This window comes from Elephas maximus, chromosome 20 (genome assembly GCF_024166365.1).
Source record: "Elephas maximus indicus isolate mEleMax1 chromosome 20, mEleMax1 primary haplotype, whole genome shotgun sequence".
NCBI classification, from domain to species: Eukaryota; Metazoa; Chordata; class Mammalia; order Proboscidea; family Elephantidae; genus Elephas; species Elephas maximus.
Genome location: NC_064838.1, coordinates 34,727,331 through 34,748,265, shown reverse-complemented (window position 1 = coordinate 34,748,265; position 20,935 = coordinate 34,727,331). Strand labels below are relative to the sequence as shown.

The 20,935-nt window shown below is 50.8% G+C and overlaps 2 protein-coding genes across 10 annotated transcripts; one reads left to right on the top strand and one right to left on the bottom strand.

Annotated features, from left to right (window-relative positions):
• Window positions 1–1,414: 1,414 nt before the first annotated feature.
• CAMK1 (calcium/calmodulin dependent protein kinase I) lies at window positions 1,415–13,016 on the top strand. Of its 3 annotated transcripts, none has more exons than XM_049862655.1 (12): window positions 1,415–1,537; window positions 3,664–3,778; window positions 5,880–6,011; window positions 7,635–7,709; window positions 7,822–7,960; window positions 8,785–8,911; window positions 9,006–9,081; window positions 9,953–10,065; window positions 10,553–10,631; window positions 10,726–10,813; window positions 12,517–12,634; window positions 12,744–13,016. In XM_049862655.1, exons 2-12 carry the CDS (start codon window positions 3,696–3,698, stop codon window positions 12,824–12,826), a joined length of 1,113 nt encoding a protein of 370 aa, XP_049718612.1. In that variant the 5' UTR covers window positions 1,415–1,537; window positions 3,664–3,695; the 3' UTR covers window positions 12,827–13,016. The 3 variants fall into 3 exon arrangements, with proteins under 3 accessions (XP_049718612.1, XP_049718611.1, XP_049718613.1); XM_049862654.1 differs by lacking the exon at window positions 1,415–1,537 and adding an exon at window positions 1,603–1,705; XM_049862656.1 differs by lacking the exons at window positions 1,415–1,537; window positions 3,664–3,778 and adding an exon at window positions 5,529–5,656.
• Window positions 12,912–19,664, bottom strand: OGG1 (8-oxoguanine DNA glycosylase). Of its 7 annotated transcripts, none has more exons than XM_049862649.1 (8): window positions 19,584–19,664; window positions 19,066–19,173; window positions 18,512–18,759; window positions 17,412–17,591; window positions 15,843–16,024; window positions 13,828–13,978; window positions 13,622–13,671; window positions 13,108–13,293 (listed from the first exon to the last, which is right to left on the bottom strand). In XM_049862649.1, exons 2-8 carry the CDS (start codon window positions 19,170–19,172, stop codon window positions 13,204–13,206), a joined length of 1,008 nt encoding a protein of 335 aa, XP_049718606.1. In that variant the 5' UTR covers window position 19,173; window positions 19,584–19,664; the 3' UTR covers window positions 13,108–13,203. The 7 variants fall into 7 exon arrangements, with proteins under 7 accessions (XP_049718603.1, XP_049718606.1, XP_049718604.1 ...); XM_049862647.1 differs by having other exon boundaries at window positions 19,066–19,223; window positions 19,584–19,658; XM_049862648.1 differs by having other exon boundaries at window positions 19,066–19,200; window positions 19,584–19,656.
• Between the last annotated feature and the right edge of the window lie 1,271 nt (window positions 19,665–20,935).

Genomic DNA, 20,935 nt, shown 5'->3' with positions numbered 1-20,935 from the left:
AGTTGAAGTAATAAGATTTGGAAAAGGGAAACTGCCCTTCAGTCGTTTGGAGTCTGATATACTGAGATGTAGGGGAGGGAAATTATCCCTGCATTTTCTGTCCCTGGCCAAATCAGGTCCCTTCCCTGAGCCTCTCTAGCTCTTATGTTTTATGCTCCTACTGTGTTTCAGGCACTTCACATCCATAAACTTATATAATTCTCAGGAGAATTCTATGAGGCAGGCATCAATATTTCAGATAAAGAAATGAGGCTCAGAGAGGTAAACGGTAACTCTAGCCAGTGGGACTCTAAAGCCCTCTACCAGCCTCAGCTGTCCTCCTCTCATCTGTAAAATGGGCATAATAAATTGACCAACTTCTCACACAGTCCCAGTGATAGGGAGGGAAAACGAGTTGGGGTAAGCATTGTCTTCTTGTCATCTCCAACTGGAAAGCACAGTAATTCTGGGGTGGGTAGTGGTACTGGGAGGTCGAGGGAGGTGGAGTGGGGGTCCGCAGCAGCGCCTCCAGCTGGCAGTCCACCCCCACCGCCAATCCTGCGAGGAGCTGCTCCCCCGCCCCCCCCCCCCCCCACTGCTGCATTTCTTCCCAGGGAAGGCCTTTCGAAAGCTGACGTGGGTCAAGTCCCTTGGCTCCCTGCCCGCCGCCCCAGGAGCTAGCTTGGCGCCCCCCTCTTCCTCACCCTGGCTCCCAGCCATCTGTCCCTGGCGCCTGCACATAGTCACGTGGCACTTAGGTTCTCTTTGGCCGGCTTTCTCTTGATTTGCCACACCCCTTTCCCCTCCCACCCCCCACCTCCAACCTCAAGACACCACACCACTCAGAGGGGTAGTGAGGAACCTCAGGTCTCAATTTTTCCACCTGTCAAATGGGGTTTGGAGGGAGCTCCCACCCTACGGCTGCCTCGACCCTCTTCATTGCCTTCTCTTGCCGGGCCCTTTCCCTACTAAAAGAATGCCTCTCCCCCACCCCCCTAGTCTTTCTAGCCCTTCCGCGGGTCTAATTCTTTTCTGGGCACCGAAGGGAGAGGAGACGGAGCCCGAGGAGCCTTAAGGGAGCACCCAGAATGATCTGAAAGAAAATCCGCGAGGCAACAGAGTGAAACTGGTCTGCCTCTGGCATCAGACAGCCCTGGGTTCGAATCCTACTCTGCTACTGATCAACTGCTGATTTGGAACCCTTCATCTCTTTGGGCCTCAGTTGTCTCTTCAGTGAAATGGGGGCCTGCCTGAGAACGAAGGGCGGGAAGGGTCCGGGAAGGGGCTGGCCAGGATCCAGGGGTCCCTCACGTGCCCCTTCCCTAGCGGGGAGCGCCGCCTCGCCTCCTAGCCCGGGTCCCTCCGCCGCAGGCTCCTCCCTCACTGACATCAGAGCTGCGGGCAGACGGGCGGGGGGAGCGTGCCAAGCCGGAGCAGAGCCCCAGCGAGAGAGCGGTCGGGAGGGCGGGCCAGGCGCGCAGCGGCGGTAGACCGCGGCGGGAGCTCGGCGCCAGCCACCTCGGGCCTCCCAGCCAGCCCCGCGGCGGGGCAGCCGCAGGTACGGCCCGGGGCCGGTGCAGCCCCGCCTGGTCCCCTGGGCGCTAGGGGTCGGAGGGACCCCCTCGCAGCTGAAAGCCCTCCCCCAGGAGTGCGAGGGGCGCTCGGACGGGCTGGACCCTGGACGGGCACTGGGCCTTTCTCCTCCACCTCTGCCCAGGCCCAGCAGGTGCCGGGCAGGCTGTGGGAAACTGAGTGGGTCATATAGGAGGGTGAGAAGGGTGTGTGTGTGTATGCGTGTTCAGCTGCTCCTGAATGTGGAAGGGCATGGGCATTTGGAGGTATATATGTGGGGGTGGGGCCGGGTTAGGGAGTACTGTGTCTTAGTACAGTGGTGTGGGTCAGGTAATGGGGTGCAGTGGGTTAGTGTGTGAGGATATTCTTATGGGTGGAGATGTCTGGGGATTGGTGTGTTTTTGGCAAAACTGTGTGTCCAGCTAGGTGTGTGTGCTGAGAAGTAAGGGTATCTGGCTGTAAAGGTAGTAACTCAGAGTTGGGCTGGGGTACCGTTGTGTACTAAGGATGTTTGGAGTTAGGTGTGTAATGAGTTGGGGGCTGGTTTAGGGTATAGGAGCTTCTAGGGTGTGGGATGTAGGAGCTGGAGGGTGTAGAGTGTGCGTGAGTCTGGGGTGTCTGGTATACAGGTGTGTGTGTCTGGGTGTCATCTTGTCCAGGTGTGTGGGTGTGTGTTTTGGGGTATAAGAGGGTCAGCATGGGGATCTGGGTGAGGAGTATTTGGGCAGACAGGCTGTAAGGATGTCTGGGGGCAGTGTGAGTTTGGAGATGTGTGCTGATGTATGGGTATATGCATATGATTAGGCATCAGGGTATTTGAGTGTAGGGTGTGCTGGCTCTGGGGACAGGTGTCTGGATTCAGGGGTGTGAGTGGGGCTTGGTATGGGGTGGCTGGGTACAGGCATGTGTGAAACTGTGACAGGCTTATTTGCCAGCCCTTCGAGTTTAAGACTGTGCCTCTAGAGTTCACTATCAAGTCTCTTTTCCTAGAAGTTTCTGCTCCTGGGATTGGTGACTATGGCCCCCTGGGAACATGGTCCCACCCAAGGGGTGGGATTTCCCCCCAGGGGCTCTAGTCAGGGCACCTTCCACTCATTCTTCCTCAGAGGAAACAGAGGAAAAGCACCCTCCCTGAGGCCACACAGCACACAAGGCTTTGTTTTGGCCTCATCCTCTGTGGGCCTGGAATGGGGTTAGGAAACTGTTTTCTAATGGGCCCCAGCCTGGCTGCAAATGGAAAGGAGCAGCTGAGGGAAGCTCCCTCCATGGCCTTTGCCCTCAGCAAGCTTAGCTGGGGCCCCGGCTGGGCATCATTTGGGGAACTCTGGACCCAACCCCTACCCATCTGCAACCTCAGTCTCCCCATTCTTCTGATAACTGGGGAGATAATGCCCATCCTCTCCTGTTGGATGAGACAGAGGCCTCAGTGGGGGAAGGTCCAGGTTGGATCAGAGTGAGACAGGGCCAGGTGGGACAGGTTGGGTGGGACCATTTCTCAGGCTGCCTGGACCCAGATGGGGAGTCAGGAGGAAGGGGAGAAGTAGGAGGCCTGGGGAGCTCCAGCTGTGGCTGTTGTTGCCGGGGTAACAGTGCAGAAGGAGCTATTTAAAAACGTGGCTGAGATATTGCTGGAAGCCCAAGCTGCCGGAAACCTGATTTCCGAGAGAGGCTGGGGCAGGGGAGAAGGAGAAGGAGGGAGAGGAGACACCCCAGCAGTTCCCAGGGTGGGGCTAGGACATTGCTGGTTCTGGGGACAGGGGCATCCTCCCGGGCTGTGCACTTCTACAAGCTCCTCTGGAGTCTTCTCTGCTGTCCTTCCAGAGGTCAGGGTCCCCCTGGATGTTTGCATTTGGAAAGGGAGAAACTGGAAAATGAGCTGGATAAATGAATGAGTGAATGAATGACTTTTTGAATGAAGAATTTTTCTTCCACCATAAAGGATGTTTGTTGAATGGACAAATGACTGAGCAAATGAATGTTTGTTAAATGACTGTGTAATGACTGAATCAAGGAATGAATAAATGCATGTTGAATGACTGAATGGGACCCAGGTAAGTTCCCAGAGAGAAGGCTGTGCCCCACTGAGCCCCCTCCCTCCATTCTCTTTCCCAGGAGCCCTGGCTGTGGCCAGTGGGCAGTGGGCCATGCCGGGGGCAGTGGAAGCCCCCAGCTGGAAGCAGGCGGAGGACATTAGGGACATTTATGACTTCCGTGATGTTCTGGGCACGTGAGTGATCCCTCAAATCTCAGGGCAGGAGAGAAGGGGGCTGTCCCTGAGATGGCCTGATGGTGGGAGGGGACTTGGGAGGTCCTCACTTCTGGATCTGGATGGCTGGGTCGGCTGGGCCTAGGGTGACGCTTCCTCTGGTCACTTGATCACTGCTTCCTGTTTCCTACAGCCCAGGCCCTGTGGCTGCCTCTCTGTGGCTCAGGCCGGACTCGGCTTCTCACTTCTGTCTGTCAGTGGATGGGACAGGAACTGCTCTTGCTGCAGTTCTGGGTTGCCACTGAAGAGAAGGGAGTGGGGAAATGAAGGGGCCAGCTTATCCAACTTGCTACCAACAGCTGGGGGCCCCAGCCTACACTTGGGAACTGAGGCTGAGCATGGCTCTGTTCTCAGTGGTGGGAATCCAGAAATAACTCACGCCTCTCTGCCTCTCAAGCGGATCCCAGGCACGTGTGGGAGACAGATCCATGGAAGATGACACAGTGTGTGTGCTGTGCTCCAGTTAAGGATGGGCCTGAGAGCTCTGTATAGCCCAGTGAGGGCTATGGCTTCTGCCTTGGGGAGGGGGAATTGTTCATGGGAACTGAAGGACGGGTAGAGGTGCACTTGTCAGAGAGGGCAAAGGGCGGTCCCGGCAGAAGGAATATCAGCAGAGGCTCAGAGGTATGGTGGAAAGAGGTAAGGAGCCTGGTGGGGCTTAAAATAAGAGGCTTGGGGAAGAGTGAAAGAAGAGGCTGGAGAAAAGCAGGGACAGGCCATTCATGCGGGGCCTTGAAAGCCAGACAACTGAGACTGGACTTTATCCCACAGGCCAGAGGGAGACATTTAAGACTTTGGCAGGTTTGCAATTCAAGAAAGTTGGGTCGCTGGCCACAGGATAGAAGATAAAATTGAAGAGGGACAAGACTAGAAACTAGTGATGAGGCTATTACCAAAAGAAAAAAAAACTAAACCCGTTCCAACTCACAGCGACCCTATAGGACAGAGTAGAACTGCCCCATACAGTTTCCAAGGTGCGCCTGGTGGATTCAAACTCCCGGCCTTTTTGGTTAGCAGCCGTAGCTCTTAAACACTACACCACCAGGGTTTCCGAGGCTACTACGGTCACTAGTTATTCCTGATGACTGAAATTTCACCATGACAGATACTTTTCTTTGGCTTATGACTTCTCATTCTCCCAAGGAAAACAAACAATCTGAGAAAGAACACTCTAGTAAACCCTCCTTACGCAGTGAACTTTAGTGTAAATTAGTTTGTTCCTTTCTAAGTGTTTGTTCTAAAGCAGTGTTCCTCAAACTTTAATGTGCGTACAGATCACCTGAGGATCTTGTTAAAATGCAGATTCTGATAAAGTAAATCTGGGGTGAGACCTGAGATTTTGCATTTTAAAAAGCTCGCAGGTGATGCTGGTAGTTCTTCAAGGTTCTAAAGGATGATAAATTAAAAAACCAAACAGACCAAACCCAGTGCCATCGAATCAATTGCGACTCATAGTGACCCTATAGGACAGAGCAGAACTGCCCCATAGAGTTTCCAAGGAGTGCCTGGTGGATTTGAACTGCTGACCCTTTGGTTAACAGCCGTAGCACTTAACCACTATACCGCCAGGATGTTAAATTACCCACTAACATTAAATTAGTGAGACTAAAATCAATTATGCATCAAAAAGGTCAGGGGTAGGTTTCAGGCATGGCTGGATCCAGAGGCTTACATGATGTTATCAAGAAATTGTCTTTGACCATTTCTTAGCTCTGATTTCCTTTGTATTGGCTTCATACTCAAGCAGGCTCTCCTCAAGTGGCGGCAAATTAGTTCCAGGCGTACATGCTACCAACCTAGCAAGAAAGAACACCTCATTCTCAAAGTGCCAGTAACCTGGTATATCACATGACTTAATTACTGTGGCCAGGGGATAGATTAGTCTGATTGGCCAGATGTGGGTCTGTGACCACTTCTAGAGCCAGGAGTAGACGAGTGATTGGGAGAGGCTTATCCCACTTCCTTGGTCCAGAGGTGGTCACATGACACATAAGGTTAGAGGAGAGACTGGAGGGAAGGTGGGGTTCCAGTTCCCTACCTCAGGAATTCCCTCTCCCTGCAGGGGGGCCTTCTCGGAGGTAATCCTGGCAGAAGATAAGAGGACTCAGAAGCTGGTGGCCATCAAATGCATTGCCAAGAAGGCCCTGGAGGGCAAGGAGGGCACCATGGAGAATGAGATCGCTGTCCTGCACAAGTGCGTGGGCCACAGCCTATCCTTGTTCCACGGTGACCCTGCGCTGACCCCTCCTCTCTCGTCCCTTTCCCTCTGCTTCAGGAGAATCATTTAACCTCTCTGAGCCTCAAATAGCTTAGTTATAAAATGGGGGCAATAATAGCCCCTTGGTAGGATGTGGGAGGTATTAAACCAAACCAAACCTGCTGCCATTGAGTCGATTCCAACTTACAGTGATGCCCTATAGGAAAGGGTAGAACTGCCCCATAGGGCTTCCAAGGCTGTGATCTTTATAGAAGCAGACTGCCACATTTTTCTCCTACAGAGCTGTTGGGGGGTTCAAACCACTGACCTTTCAGTTAGTAGCTGAGCGCTTAACCATCAGGCCACCAGGCTCCTTTGGGGAGTATTAAAATACGAAACCTGTTGCTGTTGAGTCGATTCTGACTCATAGCGACCCTGTAGCACAGAATAGAACTGCCCGACAGGGTTTCCAAGGAGCAGCTGGTGGATTTGAACTGCCGACCTTTAGATTAGCAGCCGAACTCTTAACCACTATACCCCCAGGGCTCCTTGGGGAGCATTAGAAGTCCTTTATTTCAAGTGCTTGGCACAAGAACTAACATGACAGATGTGACTGAGATAGAAGGGCTATTTACATTGGATGACTGTTCTCTCAGGTCTAAAGGTCAATCCTTGAACATGACTGAGTTTATGAATCTTAGCTAGTGTTATCTCTAGACCTACCTCAAGATCCCCCTCACTTATTAAAGCTGCTCAGGAAGTTAAAAGATGCCTGTCTGCTGACCCTGGGACCAAGTCAACAACCAATTGGTATATTTTGAAATGCTCATGCTGATATAAACTTCCGGGCCCTCACCGGGCAGCTTATAAAAATCTTCACTTCCAGACTCTCCCTGAAGCCTTCCAGCCACCCTGGGTAGAGAGATGGGCAGGGAAGAAATGATCACTGCTACTTTCCAGGGGAGGAAACTGAGGCCCAGGAGGGCAAGGGATTTGCCCAAGGTCACACTGCAAGTTTGTGGCACAGCCGAGCCTTCCTCTTCATCATGACCAGTCACCATGATTGGTTCATTTATTGGGCATTTACTGTGTGCCTGGCCCTGTGCCAAGCACCTGACCTGCATTGGCTCACATGATCTTCACCCCAACTCTTTGAGGGAAGTACTATCATTAGCTTCATTTTGTAGATGAAGAAACTGAGATTCAGAGAAGTTATATTCGATTCAACAGACATTATCGAGCACCTAGTTTGCACCAGGTGTTGACAGGTGGTGAGCAAGTCAGAGTTCCTGGCCTCATGGCGTTGACCTGTTGGGTTAGAGGGTGTGGTGAATTTTTTAAATTCAAACATTTTGATCAGTGTGATGAAGAGGAAAGCCTTGTCCTCAGATGGCATGTGGCAGAGGCAGGATTTGAACCCTGTTCTGTCGGATGCCAGAGCCGAGTGTTTATTTACTCTTCTGCCTCCTGATAAATTATAACAAATCATGGCAAACAAGCTTTTCCCTTTGGGGTCCAGATCCTTGGTTTGTTCTGCTCAGGTTTGCAGGCAATGGGAGGTGAGGGTGGGGAGGCAGCTGAGCTGTCCCCAGCTCTGAGCCACTTCATTTCTGCTTCCAGGATCAAGCACCCCAACATCGTAGCCCTGGATGACATCTACGAGAGTGGGGGCCACCTCTACCTCATCATGCAGCTGTGAGTGGCCCAACCTCTGCCCCTTTCCTGGGCTTCCTGCATTCCCTAGCCTGGGGGACCTTGCCCTTTCAGCCCCACTCTCTTGGCCAGACTGCCTTATACTCGGCTGCAGGGTGTCCGGCGGGGAGTTGTTTGACCGCATCGTGGAGAAAGGCTTTTACACAGAGCGAGACGCCAGCCGCCTCATCTTCCAGGTGCTGGATGCCGTCAAGTACCTGCATGACCTGGGCATCGTTCACCGAGATCTCAAGGTGGGGTGTGAGGGTGTGTGGTAGGTGAGGGCACCCAGGGCTCAGGCATCCTCACTGTATGGCCTTGAGTAACTCTCACCCCTTGCTGAGCCTGGGCTTCCCACCTGCAATAAGGACCTTGTAATCCCTAAACTGCTTTCTCTCCTTCCAATTACGACACTCAAATGAACACAAAGGTGAATTGTGCTGCTATTTCATCCTAGAACATTTTATGTCTTTTTCTGATAATGAAAGTTCCACTTACTCTTTGTAGAAAACTTGGATGGGACAGAAAAGAATAAAGAAGAAAGCTGGAAGTCCCCAAACTCCTATTACTCAGCTAATAATGCGATTCACATTTTTAGTACATCTCATTCTAGTCTAGGAGAAGAGCGCTGGGCTCAGACAGACCTGCGTTTGAATTCTGGTCCCGCTACTTTCTAACTGTGGGTTCTTGGGCAAATTACTTTGCTCTCTGGCCTCAGTTTCCTCATCTGTAAAACGAGATTATTCAGACTGACCTGTAAAACGGGATGTGGTAAGGACAAAGTGAAATCTAGCACTAAGACAGGGTATGGCATGCAGTAGGTACTCAGGGATTCTTTCTTTTAGACTTCACAATACATCCCTGAGGTTTATAGAAAATTCTCTCCCCCACCTCCTCAGTCCTTTGTCCTTTCTGGAACTTTAAACATTCTTGAGACCTTCCTTGAGATTCTTGTGCCTGTAACCAGGATGGCATGCTGTAGGGGACATTGTTTCTCAAGGTGTGCTCGGGGAAGCAGAGGTCTGACTAGCCTCTGGCCACCTCTGACTGCCCCTTCTTCCCCCTTCTGCCCTCCAAGCCAGAGAACCTGCTGTACTACAGCCTGGATGAAGACTCCAAGATCATGATCTCTGACTTTGGCCTCTCTAAGATGGAGGACCCAGGCAGCGTGCTCTCCACCGCCTGTGGGACCCCGGGATACGTGGGTGCGGAGGGCCCTGGGCTGGGGCCAGGGGCAGGGGAGGAACCAGGCACTGCAGGGCAGAGATTTGTCACCACCGTGTCCCCTTCCCTCCACAGCCCCTGAGGTCCTAGCCCAGAAGCCCTACAGCAAGGCTGTGGATTGCTGGTCCATAGGGGTCATCGCCTACATCCTGTGAGTAGGGGCTTGGCCATTGGGGAGTGTGGCCCCAGGGTAGTCCTCTCCCCTAATTTCTTCCCTTCCTCTCCTCTGCCCTTTCTTCCTTTCCTCCATATTTATATCTACCAATTCATTACTTAATTACTTCATTCAATAACTACTTAGCACCTGCTATGCTTCAGGTGAGGAGCCGTGGTAGGGTCTCGTGAATGGCACAGATGGTTAAGCCCTCGGCTGATAACCAAAAGGTTCGAGGTGCGAGTCCACCCAGAAGTATCCAGGAAGAAAGGCCTGGTGATCTACTTCAGAAAAACCAGCCATTGAAAACCTTGTGGAGCACAGTTCTACTCTGACACACATGGGGACGCCACGAGTCAGAATCAACGTGTCGGCAACTGGTTTGGTTTTGTATGTCTCAGGCACTGTGCCACGTCCTGGGGATTTAGCAGAGAACAAAAACGACAAAGGGCCTCCCCTCAAGGAGCTGATATTCCAGTAGGGGAAACAGACAATAAACAAATAAACAATGTTACGTGGTAAAAAGTACTATGAAGAGAAATCGAGCAGGGTAGGAGGTGGGGATGGTTGCCATTTTAGATGAGGTCAGGAGGTCCTCTCTGAGGAGGTGAGATTTGAGTGGCATCCTGGATGTAGTGAGGGAGCCAGCCGTTTGAGGTCTGGGAAGAATAGTTTAGCAAAGACGCTGAGGAGGGAAAGATCAGGGCATGTTCAGGGAACAGAAAGGAGGCCGGTATATCTGGCCTTTGTAAGAGGGGGCGCTCCTTCCTGTGGGTCCTGCCTGACTCCCGGGATGGCCCTAAAGCTCCATCCTGGAGCCTGCAGGTGCACTGAATGTGGAAATGAGGACAGGTTTCTTCCTGTCCAGGCTCTGCGGTTACCCCCCCTTCTATGACGAGAATGATGCCAAACTTTTTGAACAGATTTTGAAGGCTGAGTATGAGTTTGACTCTCCTTACTGGGACGACATCTCTGACTCTGGTATGTGGGGCCCTGCCTTCCTCCCTGGGGCCCTGCCTCTTGTGCCTTCATCTGTTTTGGGAGTCACCAATTCCCCAGCTCCAGTCTAAGAGCTGGCTTCAGGCCCAGACATCCCTGCCTGGCCCCAGCCTGAGACACTTGTAGGCATGCATTCATTCATCCTTTAAACGTAGTATTTTGAAAAGACCTCCCCTTGCTGACTTCCTACTGCCTCAAACACCACCACGAAATGTTTTATCCCTCCTTCTGTGCCCCTATTAGGAAGCAGACTGTGAAGCTATTATCATTCACAGACGTTTTTTCTAAGAGCTAGTTTTTTCTTAAGGGAGAGAGGAGAGGGCTTAGAGAAAGAGCACAGATGAGGTGGCAGTGCAAGGACAAACCTGGCCTCTTGCTTTGATGCAAGGCCAGACCTGAGGGGGTGGGCTCTGTCTTGGGGTGCCCATGGGTACTCCCACCCTGTCCTTGCTTTGTCTTGGGGGTTCAGCCAAAGATTTCATCCGACACTTGATGGAGAAGGATCCAGAGAAGAGGTTCACCTGTGAGCAGGCCTTGCAGCACCCATGGTGAGTGCTTCTTCAAGCTGTGGACTGGGGTGGGGTCTGGGGCCCCCAGGCCTGTCTCTGCCTCTCACAGGCCCCTTCACACACCCCATCCTAGGATTGCAGGGGATACGGCTCTAGATAAGAATATCCACCAGTCGGTGAGCGAGCAGATCAAGAAGAACTTTGCCAAGAGCAAGTGGAAGGTGAGATCATGTCCCAAGTCCTGGGTTCCAGTCTCCCCTGAACCCATCCTGCCCCCCACTATCCAGGCCTAAGATCACACAGCACCTAACACCAATTTGGGTATACGGTAACTGCTCAGTGATACTGAAGGCTCTCATTGATTCACCAAACACTGATACCTACGCTATTCCAGAAAGACACGGATTACCCAATTAGCAAGGTATGCATGGGCTTACTTGTGCTTACTTATTAATCTGTAGCGCAAAATTTCACATGGGTTTTACCACATCAGGTGAAATTGTGTACTACAGATTAGTAAGGACAAATAAACCCATGCTTACTGGTTAATCCACCCGATCCCTGTCCTCCAAATTTAGAGGGAGAACAGTCTATAATTCTTAAGGAAGCATCTAATCAAGCCTAAGGGGTCCAGGAAGAGTCATAGAGGTGGTGATGTGTAAGATGAGACCTAACAATTGAATAGGAATTAGCCAGGCAAAGAGGAATAATATTTGAGGCAGAGAGAACAGGTGTGCAGAGGGCCAGGGGCAAGAGAGTGTGGCCATTCAGGGAAGTTCAAGTGCTGAGCCTGCTGGACTGGAGGGGCTTAAGGGGATGAGGAGCAGGAGCTGAGGGTAGAGAGGCAGGCAAGGCCTGGCCGTTCAGGGCCTCGAATGCCACAGTGGAGCACTGCCTTGATTCTGAGGGAGCTGAGGAGCCCCAGAAGGATTTAAAGCAGGCATCTGCCCGCTGAAAGGGCTCTCAGGCTGCAGGAGTGGCACGGAGTGGAGATTGGGAGATCCATTAGGAGGCAGTAGCGGAGATGCAGGCAGGAGGCGGTGAGGGCTTGAACCAGAGCAGTAGCAACAGGAATAGAAAACTGGTTGATCAATCAAGAGTCATTTAGGAGGCAGGACTGACAAGATGTGATGATGGAATCAGTGTTGGGGGAGAGAGATGCCAAGAAGTGGTCCAAGTTTCTGGGTGGGGATAGAGTAGATGGTGGTACAATCATGGAGATGGAGATTCCAGGGACAGAAACAGGTCTTGGTGGGATAGTTTTAGTTTTGGACATGGTGAATTTGAGGGGCCTGTGGGATATCTAGGTGGCTGTGTTGAATAAAGACACACACACACACACACTCCCCACACACCTGGGCAATTTACTTAACCTATGTGCCTTGATTTCCTCCTTTGAAAATGGTGATACTAATAGTGCCTACCTCAAAAAGCTTTGTGAAGATTAAATGAATTACCATGTAAAGTGCTTAGAGCACTGCCTGACACATAATGCTATAAAAGTGTTTGCTATTATATATAAATATGAATTATAGTTATATGTCTGTTTATATATACATTCCTATATATATGTATGTATATGTATACATAAATATTTGATTAAATATAATAAAGCTTTTGAGGAGCCCTGGTGGTGCAGTGTTTAAGAGCTTGGCTGCTAACCAAAAGGTCAGCGGTTCAAATTCACCAGCCACTCCCTGGAAACCCTATAGGCAGTTCTACTCTGTCCTGTAGGGTTGTTATGAGTCTGAATGGACTCAGTGGCAACGGGTTTGGTTTTTGGAGTCTTTTTTTGTGGGGTCTTAAGGGATCAGTAGATAACACCTGAATGAAAATAAAAGAACCACTGCAAGAATCCTACCACCAGCCCCTGCCCCATGAACCCCACTCTCTCAAAAGCCCTCTCTCCCCTCTCTTCCCACAGCAAGCCTTCAATGCCACGGCTGTGGTGCGGCACATGAGGAAGCTGCAGTTGGGCACCAGCCAGGAGGGGCAGGGACAGGTGGCGAGCCATGGGGAGCTTCTGGCACCAGCAGCTGGGGGTGAGGACTGGGGCTTTGTGGGAGCACAGAGGTGGTCCGCACAGAGGCACCCAGGCCAGAGTGGAGGGTCTGTCCCTGCAGCCAACTCTGTTCTCTCTTCCTGTGCTAGGGCCAGTGGCTGGCTGCTGCTGTCGAGACTGCTGTGTGGAGCCGGGTCCAGAACTTTCCCCTGCACTGCCCCCCCAGCTCTAGGTCCTGGAGCCAGGGTCAGGATACCCTGCCGGGGAGGGTTTGGGGGACAGTCTGTTCCCCTTTCCTCCCTGAACTGAGTGAGGAGTTATCCTGGCCCACTCCCTTCCCTACTTCTCCTCCATTGCATTTTCCATACAAATGTTTCTATTTTATTGTTCCTTCTTGTAATAAAGGGAAGAGGATAAAACCACAGGTAGCTCTGTCTCCCGATAGCCTCCATCCAACCCTGTTGTACAAACTGACTGCTTGATTTGGGGGTGCCTGAAGATTGGAAGACAACAGCTGCAGGGAGCCCCCACCCCAACATGCACCTGGGTGGGGAGGGGGAAGAGAAATGGGGGAACACGTTTGGGGATTCCTTTGTCCAGAGTCCCCACCTAGCCTTCTGGCCCTTTGGACCCCTTTCTGCGCTTTGCCGGTGGCTCCTGAGCACGGTGGGGTTGGTGCAGGTCAGCACTGAACAGCACCTGCAGGAGCAAGGAGTTTGTGTGGGTGGGGGCATGTACTGGGGTCAGGGCTGATGGGGCTGGTGGCAGTGTTAGGAGGTAGAGGAATTCATGGGGAACAGGGCTGGGGGCAATAAGAATCCACGGGGAGATGGGTGCAAGTCCGCTGGGGTCAGGGCTGGGTGGTTGGGGGTCCTTTAGGGCCACTTGGGATGGTGGCAGAAGAGTCCATGGGGATCGGGGTTGGGTTGTTGAAATAGACCACTGAGTTAGGACTAGCGGAGAAGGGAGAAATCCTGTGGGATCTGGGTTAATGGCTGGAGGGTGGGGGAAACCTGGGTATACTCACCGCTTGTGCCCAGCCAGCGTAAGGTCCCCAGAGACTCCGGAAGAAGTTTCCTAAATCAGAAATGATGAGTCTATTTAATTGGCCCCTCTCTCCCTGCTCCTCACACACAGAGGATGTAGGATTTAGGGAGAGGTGACCAAGAGGGTGAGGGGTCTGTCTCATCTCAACCCCACTGCCAGCCCCAACATCCCAATTTCTTTCCTCACCCAGTTCCTTGTTAGCCGGGGGGCTCGGACCCTTGGCCTGGCTTGTGGTGGGATGCCAGCTGTAGTCATACTGGGCAATATGCCACATGTGGATGTCCACAGGCACAGCCTGGGGCTTGTCTAGGGCCATCAGGCAGATGCAGTCAGCCACCTTTGACAGACATAGAGTGAGCCACCGAGGCTGAATGGCAGGATCCCGCCAGCATCCTGCTTCTAGCCCCAAAGACCAGCTGCTGCTTCCTCCACTCCGAGGTTATTATTAGTCTATATTTTCAATCAATACAAAAAACCAGTTGCCATTGAGTTGATTCTGACTTATGGCAAACCCATGTGTGTTAGAGTAGAACCGTATTTAATAGGTTCTTTTTTTTTTTTTAATTTTTAAAATATAATTTTCTTCATTCTGTTGTTGAGAATATACACAGCAAAACATACACTGATTCAACAGTTTCTACATGTACCATTTAGTGATACGGATTACATTCTCATCCTCCTTTTCTGAGTAGTTCCTCATTAACATAAACTCATTGCCCCCTAAGGTTCCTATCTAATCTTTTGAGTTGCTGTTGTCAATTTGATCCCATATAGGTAGTTCTTAAAAGAGTTTAATGCTCAAGGCAGACATTTTTTACTAGTTAAGTTAAACTACTGTTTGGTTTTAAGAAGACTTTAGGGGATGTTTCTGGTTTAAGGTTTAAAGATTATCTCAGAGCAATAGTTTCAGAGGTTCATCTGACCTTCATGGCTCCACATGAGAATTTTAAATTCTGTTTTGTATTGCCCCCCTTTTGATCAGAATTCTTCTATGGAATCTTTGATCAAAATGATCTTTGATCAGTAATAGTAGCTGGGCATCATCCAGTTCTGGTCTCATGGCAAAGGAAGCAGCTGTTTGTGGAGGCTATTAGCCACATATTCCATATCCTCCTCCTATTCCTGACTCTCCTTCTTCTGTTGTTCCAGGCAAACAGAGACAAATCGTAGTGCCTTAGATGGCCGTTTGCAAGCTTTTACGACCCCAGGCACTCCACACTGAACTAGAAGGTAGAACAGGGGCACTAAGTATGTTATTAGGCCAATTCACTGGGATGTCTCATAAAGCCATGACCCTAAACCTCTAAACCAAGAAACCAAATCCCATGAAGCTTTTGGTTGTACATAATCAGCCTCAGCAGCTACTCGTCCTTTTTGTTGTTGCTGTACATAGAGTTTTCAATGGCTGATTTTTGGACACAGACTCCCAGGCCTGCCTTCTGAGGCACCTCTGGGTGGACTTGAACCTCCAACCTTTTGGTTAGCAGCTGAGTGCATTAACCATTTATACCACCCAAACACTCCCTCAATCAATACATACTATGTATTAATAATAATAATAAAACCTATGATGAGAGCTGCTACTGAGTAAGCACCTATGTAAGGTAAGCCCTTATCATAACCTAGGACAAAGGTATTACCAATCCATTTTACAGATAAGAAAACCAAGGCCCCAAAAGCTGAAGTGACTTGGCCAAAGTCATACAGAGCCCGTTAAAATTTTTTCTTTAGACAAAAATTCATTTTTTAAATTAGAGAAATAAGAAAAAAAAAAAAAAAACAGATGCTAAATTTTGTCATCTTACTGCTAGATAACCCTTTTGACGTTAAACATAAAGTTTTGTAAGTACCCTGTATGTGTAAATTCAATAAAAAAAAAAAGTAGAAACATCTTACCATTTGTCACTCCAAAGATAACCACTATTAAGTTTCCCGTGATTCCTATGTGAAAAATTTTGCATACATATAGCAGCATATATATGCACCTGAACAAATGGCCTTTCTAAAAATGCATTCAAAACAAAATGGCCTGTATACCCTTCCAGCACTCTGTATTTTTCTCTCATAGAACATCTTCATGTGTCCTTTCTCCTTTCTGTTCTGCCTCCAGAAGCAGAGCCTGTACCCTGCTCCCAGGCCTGCCCTCACCTCCTACTCTCAGTGTGGGTGGTGAGGGCAGCTCTCACTCCCTGGGGCATCACCTTGGTGCCCACCCCAGGCAGGGTGCAGAGGGCCTTGTGGGCATCCTCGTAGGGGGCCTCACGCAGTTGCTGCAGCCAGGATGGCCCACGCTGTTCTTCCAAGATGGCTCGGGCACTGGCACTCACGTAGCGGGCACGATACCCCAGGCCCAGCTTCCGGAGGTGGGCCTCCACCTCGGGCCCTGCGGAGAGTGGGAAGGACAGCAGGGGTCAGGAGTCCTCACATCCTCCCTGTTCTCCGGCTAGTATGAGCCCTCCACCCCACAAGTACCTTGGGAGAGAGTGGACACTTGTAAGTGCACAGGGAAGGGCTAATGCCTGGGATTTGCTACTCTACAGATGTTTTCTGAGCGCCTTCTATGTGTTGGACGCTGGAGCAGGCACTGAGGAAGACTTGCTGCCATGGAAGGGCTCCCCAGTTGAGTTCTTGCCCTTTCCTAAGAGCTTTCATGCCCATGATCTAAAGTCATAATCATAATAACAACAACAGCTTCTATTATCAAGTGCTGGGTTTTGAGCACTGGCAAAGTGCTTTAGGTATGTGATTACTTACACTTCTCAAGGATCCTGAGGAAGCACTGCTGTGTTTCCCATTTCACAGATGGAGAAAATGAGGGCTTAGAAGCGGTTAAGGAACTTCCTCATGAAAGACCATGGTGGAGATGGGATCTTGTACCCTAGTCTGGGACACCAATGCCTGTGCTCTTAACCCATTACACCACACTGCCTCAAGGTTGCTTAATTCTCTCCCAAACCCTCCCAGACGGAAACTCTTTATCTCCATTCTATAAATGAGAGAAGCTTGGAGAAGTGAATGAATTCCTTGAAGTCCTAAAACTGCTAAGATAGGAACTAAGACTAAAGACTGGGTTTCTAGGCATCAAAAACATGCCTCTTCTCAAGACAGGCTGTCTCCTCACTATGCAGTCCCCAAGCATGTCCCCTTGCTTGGTTTTCACATCTGTCAACTGATATACTTGCTTCTGTAAAATATTTGCCTCACCAGGCTGCTGGGAAGAACATGTGTGTTCTCAGATGCAAAACTGTTGGGTCCACTGCAGAGTTGGCAGCTTGAATTTTCTGCATACTTCTTCCATGCCAAATACTGTGCAGGTGCAATATGCATTCTTTTATTCGCCCCTCATGACAACTCTGATAGGTAGGAGCTATTATTACCCCATTTCACAGATGAAGAAACTGAGGCACAGGGAGGCTAAGTAACGTGCCCAAGTGCACATAGCTAGAGGTCAAGTGGCAGAGTTAGCATTCAACCCGAGCAGTTAGTCTCCAGAGTCCATGCTCTTAACTCCTACACTATACACTGTATACTGTGTATGGATGTTGGCAATGGTTTTTTCTGATAATGCATTGGACCCATGGGACAAAAATCACAGACTAATGAGTTGCTGGCATTTTAAGGATAAACTGAGAAGGCAAGGTATAATTAGGGCTGATCAGACCAGGCAGGGTGATTCTGGATGGGGACAGTGTTTGGGAAAATTGGAAGTTCTGAGATGGTGACAGGGAAAGCTGATGGAGGGCCTGGGCATGGGGAACCCACCCACTCACCAGCCAGAGCCTGTAGGCTAGGGAAGCCATGGTAGGTGACATCATCAAGCTGGATGAGCCGAGGTCCGAAGGCCTGGCAGAGCCGCTCTACCATACCAGTGATGCGGGCAATGTTGTTGTTGGAGGAGCAGATGAAGGAGAAAAGACACTCAATGGGGTCCTGCCGCAGAAGCCGCACACCTGGGGCGCAGAAAGGTAGGAGGTAGGAGAAACACCTGCTATTGAGAGTGGACTCTTCCCAGCCTCAGATCCTAGGCACCAAGGCTCCAGGGAGATCCCAGGAAATGAGGGACCGCATTATTAGAGAAAGTAACACCAGGCCTGTCATTCTTCATAGCAACTTGTGAGTCTGGGTTATCATCCTGTTCCGTAGATGAAGAAGCCCCTTGTAGGCACCATGAGGGCAGGGGTTTATGTCTGTTCTGATCATTGCTACATCTCTAGTTACACAGCAGATGCTACAGAAATATCTGCAGAATGAATAAGATACCTGCTGCAGGTCACACAGCCAGGATTTGGCTCAATAGCCTTGTCATTCCACTGTGGTGATCAGCAGAATAATAATAGTAATAATAATAATTAATATGTGCCAGGCACTTTTCTAAACACTCTACATTTTCATAATCTCCATTTTGTTGTTAGCTAATGAGTTGGCCCCAAATGATGGCAACCTCATGCACAATGGATCAAAATGCTGCCTGACCCTGGGCCATCCACCCCCAACTCATGAAAATCCATACACAATGGATCAAAATGCTGCCTAGTCCTGCACCATCCCCATGATCAGTTGCAGATAGGACCATTGTGAGCCACATTTTTTTTCCTTGCCAGGCCTTTCTTCCTAGTCTTAGTCTGGAAGCTCTGCTGAAATTTGTTCAGCATCATCACAGCAACACAAAAGTTTCCACTGCCAGACTGGTGGTGCTGTGCATGGGATGCACTGACCAGAATCAAACCGGGTCTCCTGCATGGAAGGCGAGAATTCTATCACTGAACCACCACTGCCCCATTAATCTCCATTTTACAGGTGGGGAAACTGAGTCACGGAGAAGTTAAATGTAGCTTGACCAAAGTATAAGAACCCCAGTTCCTGTACTCACCTTGGAATTTCTGGGCCACCTCTTGGAAGTGGGGGTCCACAGAACTCCAGTGGTAATACAGTTGAGCCACGCTGACATCCAGCTGGAAGTACTGGCGAACGGCCTGCAGCTCCTCTTGTGTGGGCTTGCCTACCTGGCCCTTGTTCCCTCGGTACACGGTGCAGTAGAGCTGCTCCTCCGTCTGGGTCAGTGTCCATACTTGGTCCGCCAACACGCCACTCCAGTGCGCAGGGCTTTGCTCCCTCCACCTAGCCCCCAGGCACAGCCCTTGTACTCAGTTTCCCTTCCTGCACCCTTTCCGGTCCCGCCCACCCGACAACCACTCCATGTACAAAAGTAATTTGCTAATTGCAAAGTAAAAGTACTTTCTTTGACATCAGTTCTCTTTTGATTCGTACAACACTGCACAGAAGGCTAATTATCTCTTTCTGAAGGAGAGAACAAGCTCGCCACCTGCACCTGTTTCTCTCATCACCCCCAACATTCCTTTGCACAACAGGAAGAGCCAGAATCCAGGGTCCCAAAGGACGGGCCTCCCAGGCGCAGTCACTCACCGGAAGGACTGTCCAGAAGCCAGAACCAGGTCCAGGCGCAGCTCAGAGCGTAGACAAGGGATGGAGGCCCAGAGGGCTGGGGCGGCGGCTAAAGTACGATGACCCATGCTACTGGGCAGGAGGGAACCGACTAACCTGTACACACAAGGCTCCGCTTTCTAGCGGCCCCGCCCACTCAGCACTGGAGCGGCTTGTCACTATATGACCCCGCCCACACAAGACCCGCCCTTTATGGCCTCGCTCACCGGGGCCTTGTCTTCCTTAATTTTATTCAAGACCCCGCCCAGTTTCATTTAATTTCTCCATTCCCTGAAGGCCCCGCCCCTTGCAGTTCACCAAAGTCCCGCCCTTCCCACTCTCTGTCCCCACCTCCTGCCCCTAGAAAAAAAAAACCCATTGCCGTTGAGTCGATTCCGACTCATAGCGACCCTATAGCATCCTGTATTCCTGGCGCTGCAGGCCCCGACCCCCATCATTACGTTTTCGTGCCCCGCTCCCCACGGCCTTTCAGAGCTCACCACTTCTCCCGGAGCTGCAAGCACTTTCGGAAGCGTGAGGTATCGCATTCTTCCGGCTTCGCCAGAGGCCGCGTTCAATACCACCGGAAGTAGTACTCAAAGCCCCGCCCACTTGGTCCAGAGCTAGCCAATCCGAGGAGGAAGTAAGAAGCGCCAATGAGTAACCAGGAGTGGAGTAGATGGGCGGGCCTTTCCGAGGCGCCGAAGAGGTTGGCGCGCTCTGGGCTCGCTGCCCGCTCTTGACCTCTCCGCCTCTGGGTCGTCTGTGTTCGGCTCGCTGGATGGCACATCTCCGCGTCGCAGAGGACTGGGCGCAGGTTGTGGAGCCCCGAGTCCTCACTGCCTGTTCTCAGAGCACTTCGAGTCCTCAGACCCAAGTCCTGCTTCCAGCCCGTTCTGTTAAGAGTCTTTCTCCACCGAGTTTCTTCAGTCTCAGATATTTGCCCCCCTCAGAGCGCCTGACGTGAAGCCTCTTCAAAAGAATGGGACCCGAACACAGCTCCGTCCCTTCGAGTGCTCGTGAAGTGCCTCCTGAGGATTCTGCCCTCAGCACTCACCTGCTAACCTTCTCGCCTCCAAGGTCTCACTGAGCCCCTCGACCCCGCAGTCTTAGTCGGCCTCCACAGAGTGTCCCCGTCAGAGGCCTGTCTCCTCCGGGAATCACACAGCTATGCTGAGTGGGGCCTGTGTAGGGGCTTCTCCTGGAGCTGAGCCCAGACAAGCAGCTCATTACTTGGAGTCTTGGTTTTTAAGTCCCCAGGGACAAATGTGTGGCCCAGAGGCAGCCCCTAGCTCAGTTGCCAGTGCCAGCCACCTGGGCCCAGGGATGACGTATTCTGATTTCCCTTCAAGAGAAACACACAAAAATCAGAGACATAGGAGACATAAACTTTATTTAGGCCATTTTCACTTTCTAGCAGTGATACTTGATTGTGTCTGAATGATTAGACTGCAAGTTCACCTTTGTGTCCCACAGCACCTCTCATGGTGTACCCTGAGCATAGGATCATCATCAGACCAATGGTGTTTGTCTCGGTTCCACTCAGTAGCTCCAAGGCCTTGGGCAATTATCTTTCCCTGAGGTTGTCTTCTCACTCATAGGCATACCACCCCACAGTGCCAAGCACTCAGAAGGCATTCCTCCAATAAATGTTGCTTGAATGGTAATAGAAGGTGCCAAGGGTGGGAATGCACAAAAAGGAATCTTCTACAGTCTATGTCCTCAGCAAAGCCAGGGGACAGGGATGGAAAGATCACAGATGTAGTGACTCTGAAGCACTCGGGCCATCCTACTGGCAAAGGACTTGAAGCATCTGAAATCCAAAGAGGAATCTGCAGTTGACTCTTCCTCC

What these genes read in the sequence shown, in the direction of transcription:
- OGG1 (XM_049862646.1), bottom strand. Translation starts at nt 19,631, where the DNA reads ATGCGATACCTCACGCTTCCGAAAGTGCTTGCAGCTCCGGGAGAAGTG. An exon ending in TAGCCTACAGGCTCTGGCTG is followed by an intron (nt 16,025 to 17,411) that starts GTGAGTGGGTGG and finishes CACTCTCCGCAG; the next exon opens with GGCCCGAGGTGGAGGCCCAC. An exon ending in ACGCTGGCTGGGCACAAGCG is followed by an intron (nt 13,294 to 13,621) that starts GTGAGTATACCC and finishes TTGCTCCTGCAG; the next exon opens with GTGCTGTTCAGTGCTGACCT.
- CAMK1 (XM_049862655.1), top strand. Translation starts at nt 3,696, where the DNA reads ATGCCGGGGGCAGTGGAAGCCCCCAGCTGGAAGCAGGCGGAGGACATT. An exon ending in TTCCGTGATGTTCTGGGCAC is followed by an intron (nt 3,779 to 5,879) that starts GTGAGTGATCCC and finishes CTCTCCCTGCAG; the next exon opens with GGGGGCCTTCTCGGAGGTAA. An exon ending in GGACGACATCTCTGACTCTG is followed by an intron (nt 10,066 to 10,552) that starts GTATGTGGGGCC and finishes TTGGGGGTTCAG; the next exon opens with CCAAAGATTTCATCCGACAC.